Source organism: Lynx canadensis, chromosome B1 (assembly GCF_007474595.2).
Source record: "Lynx canadensis isolate LIC74 chromosome B1, mLynCan4.pri.v2, whole genome shotgun sequence".
Classification (NCBI taxonomy): domain Eukaryota; kingdom Metazoa; phylum Chordata; class Mammalia; order Carnivora; family Felidae; genus Lynx; species Lynx canadensis.
Genome location: NC_044306.2, coordinates 70,559,818 through 70,575,755, shown reverse-complemented (window position 1 = coordinate 70,575,755; position 15,938 = coordinate 70,559,818). Strand labels below are relative to the sequence as shown.

Here is a 15,938-nt window from a genome sequence, read left to right as displayed (position 1 = left end):
CATTCATCAATCAACGGACATTCAGGCTGCTTCCATATCTTGGCTATTATAAACGATGCGGCTATATATGTAGGGGTGCATGTATCCCTTTGAATTAGTGTTTTTGTATCATTCGGGTAAATACCCAGTATGGCCATTGCTGGATCATAAGGTAGTTCTATTTTTTTATTATTATTTTTTTTTATTTTTGAGGAACCTCCATTCTGTTTTCCACTGTGACTACACCAGTTTATATTCCCATCAACAGTGCAGGAGGGTTCCTTTTTCTCCACATCCTTGCCAATGTACGTTGTTTCTTGTGTTGTTGATTTTAGCCATTCTGACAGGTGTGAGGTAATATCTTATTGTAGTTTTGATTTGCATTTCCCTGGTGATGAGTGATGGTGAGAATCTTTTCATGTATTTGTTGGCCATCTGTATGTGTTCTTTGGAGAACTGTCTGTTCAAGCTACAAATAATTGGATTTTTTGTATTTTAGGTGTTCGTGTTACAAATAATTGGATTATTTGTGTTTTGAGTGTTGAGTTTCATAAGTTATTTATATATTTTGGGTACTAACCTTTTATCAGATATGTCATCTGCAGATACCTTCTATTCTGTAGGTTGTCTTTTAGTTTTGTTAATTATCTCCTTTGCAGAAATAATTAACCTATGCAAAAGCAGAAGCTTTTGATGTAGTGCCAATAGTTTATTTTTGCTTTTGTTTCCCTTGCCTCAGGAGACATATCTAGAAATAAGTTGCTACAGCCAATGTCAAAGAAGTTGCTGCCTGTGTTCTCTTCTAGGATTTTCATGGTTTCAGGTCTCAAATTTCGGTCTTTAATTGATTTTGAATTTATTTTTGTGTGTGGTGTAAGAAAGCCATCCGTTTTCATTTTTTGCATAGTGCCGTCCAGTCTTCCCAACACCATTGTTGAAGAGACTGTCGTTTACCCATTGGATATTCTTTCCTGCTCTGTGAAAGATTAATTGACCACATAAGTGTGGGTCCTTTCTGGATGTTCTATTCTGTTCTATTGATCTATGTGTCTGTTTTTGTGACACTGTCATACTCTTTTGATTATTACAGCTTTGTAATATAATTTGAATACTACAGCTTTGTAATATAATTTGAAGTCCGGAATTGTGATGCCTCCAACTTTGCATTTCTTTTTCAAGATTGTTTTGGAAATTTGGGGTCTTTTGTGGTTCCTTACAGATTTTATGATTATTTGTTGTAGTTCTGTGAAAAATGCTGTTGGCATTTTGATAAGGATTGAATTAAATGTGTAGATTGCTTTGGGTAGTATAGACATTTTAACAATATTTGCTTTTCTAATCCATAAGCATAGGATGCGTTTCCATTTCTTTCTATCATCTTCAGTTTCTTTCATCAGCGTTTTAGAGTTATCAGAGAATAGGTTTGTCACCTCTTTGGTTGGTATTCCTGGATATCTTATTATTTTGGGTACAATTGTAAATGGCATTGTTTTTTAAATGTCTCTTTCTGCTGCTTCATTATTGATGTATAGAAATGAAAGAGATTTCCATACATTGATTTTGTATCCTGCAACTTACTAAATCCGTTTATCAATTCTAGCAGTCTTTTGGTGGAATCTTTTATGTTTTCTATGTTAGTATTGTGTTAGTATTGTGTTAGTATCGTGTTAGTATCGTGTTAGTATCTATGTTAGTATAGTTAATATAGTGAACATTTTAATTCTTCCTTACCAATTTGGATGCATTTTATTTCTTTTTGTTGTTTGATTGTTGTGGCTGGGACTCCAGTACTCTGTTGAATAAAAGTGGTGAGTGGATAGCCTTGTCTTGTTCATGACCTAGGGGAAAGGCTCTCAGTTTCTCCCCCTTAAGGATGATGCTGGCTGTGAGTTTTTCATAGATGGCCTTTATTATGTTGAGGTATGTTCCCTCTAAACCTATTTTGGTCAGAGTTTTTAATCATGAATGGATGTTATACTTTGTCAAGCGTGTTTTCCTCATCTATTGAAATGATCATATGGTTCTTAACCCTTTCTCTTATTTATGTGATGTATTATATTGACTGGTTTGTGAATATTGAGCCACTCCTGCAATTCAGGAATAAATCCCACTTAGTTGTGGTGAATGTTTTTTTTTAATGCATTGTTGAATTCAGTTTGCTAATATTTTATTGAGAATTTTTGTTTGTATGTTCAGCAGGAATATTGGCCTGTAGTTCTCTTTTTAGTGGTGTCATTATCTGGTTTTGGTATCAGGGTATTTCTGGCCCCATAGAATGAATTTGGAAGTTTTTCTTCCCTTTCTATTTTTCAAATAGTTTGAGAAGATTAGGTATTAACTCTTCTTTAAATGTTTGGTAGAATTCACCTGTGAGGCCATCTTCTCCTGGGCTTTTGTTGTTTGGGAATTTTTTGATTACTGACTCAATTTCTTTGCTGGTTATCAATCTGTTCAAATTTTCTATTTCTTCCTGTTTTAGTTTTTGTAGTTTATATGTTTCTAGGAATTTATCCATTTCTTTTAGGTTGTCCAATTTGTTGGCATTCAGGTTTTTTCCAATTAAAAAAAATTTTAATGTTTACTTATTTGTGAGAGAGAGACAGAGTGTGAGTGGGGGAGGAGCAGAGAGAGAGGGGGACACAGTATCCGAAGCAGGCCCCAGGCTCTGAGTTGTCAGCACAGAGCCTGACGCAGGGCTGAAACTCACGAACCGCGAGATCATGACCTGAGCTGAAGTCAGATGCTTACTGACTGAGCCACCGAGGTGCCCCTGGTTTTTTTTCCAATTTTTAATAATTACTTTTCTAAGAGTCTAGAATTAAGTAAACATACTGGTAAATTTTAATTTCTAAGTATATTAATTGATGTTCTTTTAAGCAGCATAGGGCCCAAGCATGATAATAGCTGTCGAACATTCTGCCCCAAATATGAACTGGATAAAAAAAAAAAAATTAAAATGCTCTGTGCTTTGTTTATTGCACTGCTGTTAACTAAGACGGCCACTTACACCCTTCCTGCGTCCAACCTTCCATCAAAATACTGAGCAACATGTCCAAGAGTCCACATCCCAATTATTAATGAGGAAGAACATAGACTCATCCTAGCCTTCGTAGAGGTCACCTCTGACTATTTCAAGTTTGCCCACGAGAAGAGTGCTGAAATGTTCATTTGGCACTTGTGATGTTTTAGGACTGCTGGTGTCTTCTATTTATCCAGGCAGCAGCCTGCCACTCCTTGATGACCCAGTGCCCTTCCTAAAAGTTGCATATTATTACTTCATAGACAGTCAGTAGATGGATCTTCAATGCAGTTTGAACTATACAGTAATGGGCTTACCTGTGGTAATACATTAAATATAGTTTCATCTTTGGATATATTTGTATTAAATTTGAACCAAGACTTTAATCGAAATGTGTTGTTTTTTTTTTTAATTTATTAGTTCAGTGTCAATAAGGTAAGAAGTTAACACATTCCTATTCACAGTAAGTAAAACCAGAACTAATGCTTTATATCTTTAGGTCTTGATTTTGATTTTGAGCCATACTATTTGTTCCCTGAAGGGAAGGCACTTTGATTCCAGTTCCAAGAAGAAATCATGCATAGAATAAAATTATAAATTTCTTTTCAGATGTTCCTGAGAAAGTCAATGAGGGAAATGTATGTTAATCTAATCTGGCCTAGGCATGCTGCCATGATTTAGTTATCATAAATATTAATTTCTGTGCCTGAAAGATGAATAAGGCCAGTGAATTTTAAATGGAACAAAGAAAATGTTTTTAAGAAGAAAGAAATTGTCTGTATGAAATATACCTATTTGCAGTAATCATTTTTAATTCTACCCACTAATGTGCAAACTAAAACACTTAAACTTTCCCTGTCTTTAGGCTGATGGCTTTTCTATAATTCTGTCATAGTATTATTAACACTAGCTCAAGATGAAACTGTGAAGCACTGATAGTAATACTTTGGTAGAGTTTTAGGGAGATTGTCAGCTTACAAATAGGTTATACAGCTATAACTAGTCTCATAACAATTAGGCAAAAGAAGTTATGTAATTTAACCAAACATAGTCTAGCCATTCTTTATTTTAGTCAAAAGTCTTGAGAATTTATAGAACTTAGAACTTAATTTTAGACCCTTATAATATTCTTGAGATGCTTTAGAACATATTTTCAATATATTTATTAACAGGAATATTAATTTTCTGTTTTTTTTCCTATTTGTAGATAAACAACTGTATATCTCAAGTTTTCTTTGTTCCGAGTAATTCAGAAATCAGTCCCTGCTATAATTCAAATATCCTGTTATGATATAGATATTAGAGTAGAATAACTTTAAATAAAACAATATTTATATAGAATTCCCACTGTCCATACAAGTTTATATTCTGATTAAGGGATAGAGGTATTTATAGATAGTTTTATGGTAGTTTGTGTGGAAGGGAAAAGTCATTTATTACCTCAAGTAATAGTTTTTCCCCTAATTAGAATATGGTATCAAGAGACCAAGCACATGAATTTGTGTTAGGTTTGAAGAGATTCATTTCACCTCCATAGTTGTCACATGTATTTTCGGTGATTTTTAAATTTTAAATTGATCTGTTAATTTACAAGTAATCAGAATTAATGCAAAACTCTTAGTTGTAGGGAAGACACAGGTCAAGTTGAGAGATTGAGAGATCAGTTACTATTACTGAGTAAACAAATCTAAAAATCTCCTCAAATCATGAGTCAGACCATGTCATGGATTATGAGTTACTTCTGGCTGTCGCTAGGAGATGGCTTAATATTATTCATTGTCTTATGATGACACTAAAATAATCAAATCTTATATTGCACGACTTGAGCTATTTAGCTTCTTAATGGATGTATGTTTCTAGGCTTCATAGGTTACCAAATATTAATTCTTAGAGTTTTGAAAGCAGAAGATCCACACTAACTGTGAGTTACTTTAGACACATAGAATGAATGAGTTGAAAACTCAACAATTTCTTTAAATACATTCTTATTAATTTTATATGTCATCTCCATATTCTTTGACATGATCTGCCAATACATGTTAGGTATAGATATATCACTTGAAACCCATTTACAAATTGTTATTTATATATTGAGAGATGGAACAGAATATCAAGCACTTGAAATTTCAGTATGTGGTAAATTTCATGATTAAATAAAAACAAAATGAATAATTTATTGCTTAGAAGTAAGGAATCCCACTTGCAAGTGCTATGTGATAATATATAGATAGCATATTGAACATCATCCATGCATATAACATTTTTAAGAGGTAACAAGGAAGAGTTAGTTGCGTGAAGATTGAAATGTGGAAAAGTAGGGCTGAGATAGTAGAAGAGGTTTAGAGAATTATCTTTTTTTCCTACTCAGAAGACTGGATAGATTTAATAACTGTTTTCAAGCACTTTGAAATCTGTTGAATTGATCATGATGACCAGCTGTATGCTCTGTCTTCACTGATGATGAAAAACAGGAAGAGGGTTTGAATTATATCATGGAAAGAGTTAATGTATTTATGGTGAATGGAAATCATGGGTGACCCATGAAGTTTTTAAAGAAGTTTTGTCATTAATCGATTTTTTTTACAAGGAATGTGGTCTTTTGTTTAAATTATCCCTTCAGAAATTCTTATGTATCCTACGTTTTTTGGTATAAGACTAGACAGAGGAAACTTATTGTTGTTTTGCCAAAAATCTGAAATTCACTTTAAGTTCAATTTATGGCTCAATTTTCCAATTTGAAATGAAAATAAATTATTTTCAATTTTCATAATGAAATATTTTAAATAAAAAATAGAGTGAATAAAAGAAGACACCCAAAGACTCTTTTTTTATTTTTATTTTTTTGGAATGTTTTTTGGTTTTGAAGGAGAGAGAGACAGAGTGTGAGCAGGGGAGGAGCAGAGAGAAAGGGAGACACAGAATCCAAAGCGGGCTCCAGGCGCTGAGCTGTCAGCACAGAGCCCAAAGTGGGGCCTGAATTCACATACTGTGAGATCGTGATCTAAGCTGAAGTCGGACGCTTAACCAACTGAGCCACCCAGGTGCCCCGACCCCAGGCACTCTTAACTCGGCTATGTTAATGACCAATATACAAGGAATCCCGTTTTATCTATATCCTTTTGCCCTTCGCAATTATTTTGGAACCAATACTGGACATCATGTCATTTCATCTGTACATATTTCAGTTTGTATTTTGAAAGAATACTCTTGTTTTCAACATAACCACAATATCATTGGCATATGCAGGCAGATTAACAGTAATTCATTAATATCATCATCTATTTTTCCCATAGGTTATTTGAATGAAGATAAAAATGAGGTCCATATCCCCCAATTGTTTAATATATCTCTTAAGTGATTTGTAACATAATGTAGAGTTTCAATTTGATGGTTGCCGACATTATGATATTTAGTGTATTACTCTGCTGTATATTCCTTATGGATTGCTGGGTAGATCTAGAAGCTTGATAAGACTCACGTTCACTTTTTTGGCAGGAATACTCCACAGATGGTTTGAATATTCCTAGTTAGAGACATGTAACTTCTGTTCATCTCTTTTTGTGTGTTGTTAGCAACAGTTAATGATCGTAACCTTGATTCATTGATTCACTACGTGTACAACATGGTCATAATTCTAAATCTATATACCTTCATCATTTATTAGCTAGAGTCTTTCCAAAAAGGAAAACCTGTCTTAATTAATTATTATCCTGAGTATAGTTCGTATAGGAAGGGCAAAAAAAAATGCATGTTTCTCTTCCTTTATTTACCAATTTCAGAATAGTAAGTCAGCTCCTAGTATCCCTCAAAGACAACCAGATATTTAGATATATATTTAAATGTCACTGACTCAGTTTCTTTGCTGGTCATCAGTCTGTTCAAGTTTTCTATTTCTTCCTGTTTCAGTTTTGGTAGTTTAGATGTTTGCATATCATTAAGAATTCATGGATTTAAAATATTTTATGTATTTAAAAGTCTTTTGCAGTTGTTATTCTTATTGATACCCAAATTGCCTCATCTTTACTTAAAGTGATCTTTATTACATTGGCTCCTGAGTCCTTTGACACAATGCTGGTAGTTTGGGAGGGCTTCCTTGCATTTTGTATCACAAGGTGTTCTAGGCTAATCTTAGGTACACTTGGCTGGTGTTTAGGCAGTGAGAGTTTTAATGATGTTTTCCAGGTACTATAGTTTTAACATTTAATATGTTTTTTTATTTATTTTTTATTTTTATAAAAACATTTTTATTTATTTATTTTTGAGAAACAGAGAGAGAAAGTGAAGGAGAGAGTGAGCACATGAGTGGGGGAGGGGCAGAGAGAGAGAGTGAGGGAGAGAGAGAGAGAGGATCTGAAGTGGGCTCCACACTGACAGCAGCAAGCCCGATGTGGGGCTGGAACTCACATATCATGAGATCATAACCCCAGCTGAAGTAGTCAGACGCTTAACCAGCTGAGCCACCCAGGTGCCCCTATAGGTATTAACATTTAGAATACATTTATTTTTGCCATAGTAAATGGATTTAATTAAAGTTTAGTACATGAATAAAATTTATAGAGCACATTAGGTAAGTCTCACATTTTATGGGTAAAAAGGAATCAGCATTCTTCTGAGAAAGATGCAGTTCTTTCTGGAATCGGGAAGATGATGTGATAAGCCCTGAATTCTTTTTGGAGCCCAGATTCTGTGTTGTTCATTAAACTATTAATAGAAATGATGCATTTAGGTTGGCCGTGAAGAGCTGGAGTGATGTGGAAGACAAGTTTATGTACTGCTTTTCCAAGTGCTAAGCTGCAGATTTAACTTTAGGCAATAAATTCACAAATTGAGGTAATGTACAAACAATTAAAAATAAAAATAACATTTTCTCAGTCGTATGATGCAATAAGCAAAATTACTACTAAATATGAAACTGGTCTCATAGTTTGGGAAATTAAGTAAATGTAACAAGTCTGTGTTAGAAAACCAACTGCTACCATCTGGTTGATAGGTGAACATTTTAATCCCTATGGGATCAGTCCCAATAACAATAACAACAAAAAAAAAAAAACGATATAACAGAGGCTGAGGAGAAGAAACTGCTGATTGGGAGACATGACAGCCTCCTCGAGATTATTTGCTCCTGTGCTCACAGAGACTCATGTAGATTTGTCTCCCTGAAAGTGTTACGACCTGCTCAAGGATGTTAATTGGAAATGATAGAACGTCATACGTAACGGAACAGTCTTTTCCATTCTGTAAGAGAAAGAAATGTGTGCTCTGTCTTTGTATTTCACTTTAACCAAAGGTATCACAGACATTACTCTTTAGTAACACCAGAAAGAAGACAGCTGAGAGAGCTGAAAGAAGGGGAGACTGTTTATCCCTCCAAACTCTTTCCATCAGAACAATAGCATGTAGATAAAAGAGTTTCTGATGTGAAGTGGAAATAAGTCAATGTTGATAAAAATCGTAGCCGTAGCTTTTTAGAGGAGTCAACATCCCCTTGGTTGACGAAAATAGCAGCCTTAAAAATATATCCGCCGTCGATTTCACAACATAATTCTGAGTTATTTAAGTATCTTTATTGGTCATCATTTTTCTTTGCCTTCCTAGGCTTATCAACGCTGCAGGCAGTGCTGGACTCCGCTGCTGAAAAGAAATGGCAGGTGACTGCTATCAATGTGGGAAATATTAACAATGACAAGAAAGATGAGACGTACCGATCACTTTTTCAAGATCTGGAGTTAAAAAAGGAACGGCGTGTCATCCTGGACTGTGAACGGGATAAAGTAAACGACATTGTAGACCAGGTTGGCTATGCTCTGTTTTCTAATGGCACCAAATATAAAATGTGCGTGCAATGTCAGCATTTGCAATGAGTATTTGTGTGAGGTGCTTGAACAGCAGTTTTTACTTTATGGTTTATGTAGGATGCAGCAGGGATCATCAATTAAATTATCTCCGGCTTCAGTTAGCAATAGCAGATGGTCTTCAATAATGCTGACACATCATACTAATCATTAAATATATTCGATATGTAATTCCTGACTCTTACGCTTTATATAAGCATTACCTTAAACTTTGATATTTTTAGTTGGAAAATTAAAATTTTACTTGTTGAACTTTTTAGGCATAAAGAAATAGCCACATTAAGTGAAATTGAGGCTGGGTTCAAAGGGAAAAGTGAGTAGTTCATGAATTCTTTGGCAAAACATGGAGTACTTCAATCATTAGAGTGCAGTATGGAACATTAAGTCTATATTGTTGTCTGGATGGGTGTTTGTCTTCAGAACAGATGGGTGTGTATATGTTTTTCCAGGAATCATGGTTTTCCTCCTAGTAGGTAGATTTTATATCACCATAAAACTATTAATCTATGAAATTAAAATATGTAGGAGAGTCGTATTCAGTCTGTGTTTGCTGTTTGAGAAGTTTACCATACGTAATGATGTTTTATCTGTGCTTATTACCACACCACCTTGATTCCATTTAAGATTTTTTGGGAGGATAGGACAGCCATACAGTAATATCCTACTGATAAAAATAAAATCCACTGTATCACATAGATAAGGTAAGTGACCAGGGATGTTGCTGAAGCAGCGGAAGCAGCATCATAATTTACTAAGTTAAGGTTTGCTTCACTGGATATCTGCTTTTCCTAACTTGTAGGTGTGTGTGTGTGTGTGTGTGTGTGTGTGTGTGTGTGTGTGTGTAGTAGCTTCTAGGGATAATATAGGATTGGAAGAAAAACATGCAGTTAAGCATGCATTTCTTGGCCCTTTCAGCCTTTGAGAAGACAATTAGATTCACTAATTTGTATAACACAAAGCATTTTGAAAACATAAATGTTGATGAAGCCTTAATTGATATGTAATAACACAGGCCCTAAGACATACAAAATGGATCTCACATAAAATATTAAATAACTGGATAAAACTAACTTGTTATTGAGAAAGGGCTAAATGTTATATGCCAGAGAGGTGAACATTTCAGTAGAAAAGTCTTAGTTCCTGTCTCAGGAGATGAAGTTAGGGTTGTTTTTAACCCGAAGGCCTCTTGTTCAAATGTGAACTTCAACAACTCATTTGAATTTCATAGGAGATTCTCATTAAAACTGAATTTTAATAATAGTCATTAGTCTTTTGTTTAAAGAATTTATGTATTCATGACTCATCATATTAAATGTTGGTGAAAGCTGTTTTGAAAACAATTATTTCTAAAACTAGAAGAGAGAAACTATAAGAGAAATTGGGAATACATAGAATGTAATGTTTTGAAACAAATATACGATGATTAAATACATGTCTATATGGACATTCGTTCAAAATGTACAGAGATTTTGCACATGCATGTTATTTGTGTTTTCATAAGACACTTCTGAATGTATTAAATGAGTGTGTACAGTGGTTGATTGCATCATTCAGCAAACATTTATTTCAGACATCCTCTGTGTCTAGAATGAGAGACACAAAGAAGGAAGAAAGAGTGGTAACTTGGGGCACCTTAGTGGCTCAGTAGGCTAATAAGCATTCGACTGCAGCTCAGAACATGATCTCATAGTCCGTGGGATCAAGTCCCACATCAGGCTTTGTGCTGGCAGTGTGGAGCCTGCATGGGATTCTCTCTCTCTCCCTCTCTCTCTGTCCCTCCCCCACCACTCTCTCTCCCTTTCTCTCTCTCTCTTTCTCTCTCGAACTTAAAAAAAAAGAAAGAGTGGTATTTGTACCCCATGAACTTACTGTTTAGAGATGAAGACCAATTTTACTTGTCATATTAGAATATTACAGTTTATACAACAATGTGGTCGAAGAGCCTAGAAGAGAAAAACTATCTTAACAGTGGTAGGAGGATCAATGAAGGGTTCATGCACATACTGGCAGCATGTGTCTGGCTTGGGTTCCTTCATTTACTCATTCAATACATTTCCTTGATTTTCTAATGTTTGCCAGAGAGGCACCGTGTAGATCCAAGAAAGTAATGTTAAGCAAAACAGTCAAAACCCTGTTAAGGTGAATATTTATGATATATTTACAGAAATTAATGCATAAGTATAATAATGGTATATCTGACAAATGAGAACAGGATGTTATGAAAAAAATGACAGAAAAAATTTAGATTAGGAGATCATGGACGGCCTTTGGGGAAAACAGTTTACCAAGCAAAAAGTGAGGTTGAAGTCCATTTCAAGAAAAGGAAACACTGTTTACTTATTCACTCTATTAATACTTATAGGAGAACAGAATTGCTGAAACTTTATTTCATAATAGCTTAAAGTTAGAAAGAATCACTTTGTTGATTATGCATGTTTTATCATTCAATAAAACCTCACAGTTATTTATTTCTAGTTGTGGTTAGATGGGAAAGACCTGATCCATTAGAAACATTGAGAAATCAATATAAATTTGCTATTGTTAGTGCAATGCTAATGATTATTGTAAAGCAAAAATGTGAGTTAGTATGACCAGCACTAATTCCTATTTACGGGTAGAGTTAGTGAATTGTCGTATCTCCCCGCTTTCTCCCAGGGAACACTTAATTCAAGTAAGGGCTACTGGTAGCACCGTTTATACAATGTTCTGTTGTTGTTGTTGTTCCCAGAAGAAAGACATGCATGAGTCAGAAAGTAGAATGAACAGTAAGCAGAATCAACAGATGTCAGTAGGGTATGTGAGGGACACAATCAACTCAATTCAAGTGATGCTAATTAATATATTTTTCATCCAGAAGGACATCTGTTCCTTCAATACAGAGGGTTCATTTTCTTGAAAAAGGTGATTTAGTTTACCTAAAAATTGGTTAAAAATAATACAAGCCCTAACTCTCTTCCAACTAGCTATCACTTAACCTCAAAGGGATATTTGGTGGAATGCTTCCTAGGATTTTGCCCTTGTTCTTTATCTAAATGCATTGCTTTGGAGTACCTGACTTTGTCCAGGATAAGAGAAGGTCAGAGAAGTCTTCTCCCAGGAGGTAACATTGGGTTGAGATTCCTTGTGCTTGTAGCATTAATAAGACAAATGATATGATAGTGGAAAGAGCTTTCCTAGCAGAGGAAACAGAATATATAAAGCCCTGAGGTGATGGAAAGAAGCCCTTTTGTGCACAAAATTACTGAAAAACAGGGCCGACGAGGCTCCAGTGTAAAAAGTGGTAAAAGCCTGGAGAAGCTTGCAAGATCATTGGACTTCTCAGCATAAATTAAGGATTTTGTCTCTTAACGCTGGAAGCAATGGGAAGCCACCAAAACAGTTTAATTAGGCAAATACGCTAATGATTTGAATGTTTGTCTATAGCCCAGGTATTTCATGCTTTCCATTGATGTGACACTTTTCTTAAAAATAAAAATTACGTTTTCATACCTAAGTGCTAGGACTACCACATGACCATTTTACCAAATTCAACTCTCTTTAGTTGATGTACAGGTCAGTGAAAAGTCACATTGATTCAGTAATATCCCAAACTGACGTGAGCATTACCAAAATGACCACTTGTTCCATGATGTGTGTATCTCACCATTGATTTTTGACTTAGATTTGTGGAGAAATATTAGCTTCTCTGATACTTTGCTGCCTCGAGCTGGAAATAATAATGTTCATTGGAACTAAATTGTAAGCATTTCAAGATTCTTAAGATGGGAATATTATTTTATAGTTTCATATAAGAATTCTTTTATATACTTATTAATATTTTTTAAATGTGTGTACTACTATAAATTTGCGTGTCAGTGTGTGAATATAAAATCTCAGATGTTGGTTTCAGCTGTTTAAGGGTTTAATGAAAAAATAGCTTTTGTAGGAAGAAAACTATGGCTTATTATGGATTCATACATGTTTTTAGTTTTATATTTCTTAAGATCTTGTGATCTTATTTTCACTGTTGACAAAACTGAGGTAATTATGTCTGTTTAGTTATTGACTTCTTGAAAGAAGTGATGATAAAGCACTAAAATGTATTGTTACCTTTTTCTGAGAGAAATAGTCACTGTTGTGATAATTATATCTTGTCAAATATGACTCCTCATAGAATATCAAAAAACATAGTAGATAAAATTCTATTGTTTTTCGCATTTGGGCCATAACATCAATAATTTTACATTTATGTTATTTGCATTTATTAAATAATGGTTTCTTTATCTTTGTTAGGTTATTACCATTGGAAAACATGTTAAAGGTTACCATTATATCATTGCAAATCTGGTAGGTGAATTAATTGATATTTATTATTTTAATAGAGATGTTTATTAATTATAAAATAGTTGTGAATGATCAGCATTTATCAGTGGTATTTTTAAAAACATATTGTGATTCTATTAATTAGAAATGATATTTTTTCTGAATTTTTTATGTTTTGGATTTATTTCCTATTTTACATTTTCTAATCAATCTCCTATTATAAATTATGTAAGAAATTAGAGAACGATATTTGACAAGTTTATAAATTGTCTTAAAAAGCATATTTAGTTATGGAAAAGTTTCAAAAATACATAAAGGTTAATTATTCAAATTTCCTCTTGGTTTTCATTGTCATGGTGTTTTTACATTTTTCCTTTCGTTCATTCCTCTAAAGTTTTTAGTATATATAATATTTGAAATAAATGCCCATTTGCGAGAATATCTCAGTGAAAAATTAAAGCTGGAAATGTCAAGAATATTAATATATTATATATTATTTATTTCTGATTATCTACTTACTATGTAAGCAACACAATGAAATTGAATTCCTATAGCTGATGACTTTTTCATTGGGATTTCTGTCAGATTATGATTATACTGAATATCCAAGTGGTTAATTGTATCTCTCTCTTAAATATAATCAGAGCCCTTTAGAATTATCATTAGACATTTTTTTTTCAAAATAGTTTTTAGATCAGCAGTAAAATGGTCTTATGTCTTTATCACTGTAAAGGTTTATGTTCTTTAAAGAGGTATGATCTTCCTTGATGAGAATACCACCTTCCCCAACCTCTGAAAAATAGTGGGAAAAGGAGGGAAAAAATAAGAGCTTATTCTAAAAAGCATAATAGGGCTTGGGAAAGTTTTCATATCTACATAAGTGTAGATTTATTTCATGGTTTCTGGAATATCAGATTATTGTAGCAGAAGACATTATTGTTGGTAATCATGGAGAAAACAAAACAAAACAAACAAACACCTCACAACTGATAAATACTGTTTTCACTAAAAGGTGGCCGCAGTGATTTAAAATATTAAATCTCAAACTTACATGCTACTGCTAGAAGTTGGTTGTTCAGGTAAAAATTCTGTTTGCCCATGAAATGGCTAACTACAATAAAATTCATCAGAACTTACCCATTAATATGTTATTACAGATCCGAAATGACTTCCCACCTGAGCAGCGAGGGTTAAAATAGATAAAACTCTGTATTCACTTTTCAGAACTACATTCTGTGCAGGGAACAGCCTGGACAGTTAGTCCCCTGTGTGAATTGTGCCATTTGATGAACAACACAGAGCCACATTGAAAGCCGTGATCTTTAAAAATGTCCAGATGGAGAAGATTATATTGGAACATTGAGAAATAATGACAGAAGGTGGCTCATCAATTTGAGAGTTGATATCTGATTCTATGAAAAAGGAAAGAAATGTATGAATGACCAAAGTAAAAAGATTTAAAAAAAAAAATCAAAAAACAAGTTCATGCCGCTGTCATGCTTCTAGGGAGAAAAGTGCCTAATACTTTATCTGAATTCAAATTGTGTTCCTCCTTTTCTGAATACTTGGTATCTTCACCATATGGAACTTCTAATGAATCGGTAAATTCGAAGAATCTGAGAAAAGCTGTGGTTTCTGAGAACTAGAAGACATTTGAAAATTCCACTGACATTTCAAATTGAAGAATGCCATTCAGAGTGGAAGCACTTTGGTCTTCCAAAATCTTGATTGGAAATGTCCCCTTTTTCCTATCCAGTGTGTGTTGAGAGTTAAAGGTGGTGGTTACGAAAGATAGTAAAGCCCTTTAGATACCACTCTTGATTAATTTCCTCAGGAATTGGTAAATGCTTGATTAAGCTCCCAAACACAGGTTGTGAGTAAGTTCTTGATACAGCACTTAAGAGGATGATTTGTGCATAATGTGACCAAGAAGTGGGCGTAAAGGGATCTAGTTTTCATTTCCTCAATCCATAGATACGGACAAAAAGTGCTGCAACCAACCCATCCCTCCCAGACTATCTGCCTTACAGTGTGAAGCACATTCATCAGGGAGCCTCCCCCATGCACATGGAAATTCCAATAAAATTTTTTTAGTGTCTTACTCTTAAATAGCTGAATAGAATTAGGCATTTGTGAAAAGTCTGGGCCATGAAGGATATAATATAAAACAAACAAATAAACAAATGAATGAATAAATAAATAAATAAATAAATAAATAAATAAAAGTAAAATAAACAAAAACAGCGCAGGCAGATAACACAAGACAAATGTTTAAAGTTGTAATGGATATCTGCAGAGAAATAAAATATATTTTATCCAAAAAGAAGAGAAAGAGTGCATTATGAAAAAGAAAAAAAAAAACAACCTCAGAGAATAAGAAAGAGTTATGGGAAGCTAACTTTTTTTTTCCTAAAGTAACAAGTAAAATTATGTGACTTTGAAGATAAGCTTAAGAAAAGTCTTTACGATTATGTAACAAAATGACAATACCTTATGAAATGCAGGGGAACCTGTAAAGGGACTTAGACATTTACTCTAAAAGTTGCAATGTGGTAATAATAGGCATTCTGGAAAGACACAGTAGTGAAAACGGGGGTAAGAAATTGTCAAAGAACATTCAGAAAAATTCCCAGTACTGGATGACACAAATGTGCCCCTTGAGTACAGAAAGCAATGAAAGAAAAGAGACTTCCTTTCATATTTCAAAGAAGATGTCATCATGACATTTCAGGGAAAGATAGATCTTAAAGATTTTGGACAGGTGGGAGGTGTAGGCAGAGAGGGGT

General features: G+C 34.0%; 1 protein-coding gene across 3 annotated transcripts in view; it reads left to right on the top strand.

Annotated features, from left to right (window-relative positions):
* The window catches only part of GRIA2 (glutamate ionotropic receptor AMPA type subunit 2), a 165,813-nt gene that overhangs the window by 92,187 nt on the left and 57,688 nt on the right, over positions 1 to 15,938 (top strand). For all 3 annotated transcript variants that reach the window (XM_030312849.1, XM_030312850.1, XM_030312851.1), the window contains exons 4-5: positions 8,594 to 8,790; positions 13,123 to 13,176. In XM_030312849.1, the coding sequence (XP_030168709.1) occupies positions 8,594 to 8,790; positions 13,123 to 13,176 (251 nt within the window). The remainder of the gene's footprint in view (positions 1 to 8,593; positions 8,791 to 13,122; positions 13,177 to 15,938) is intronic.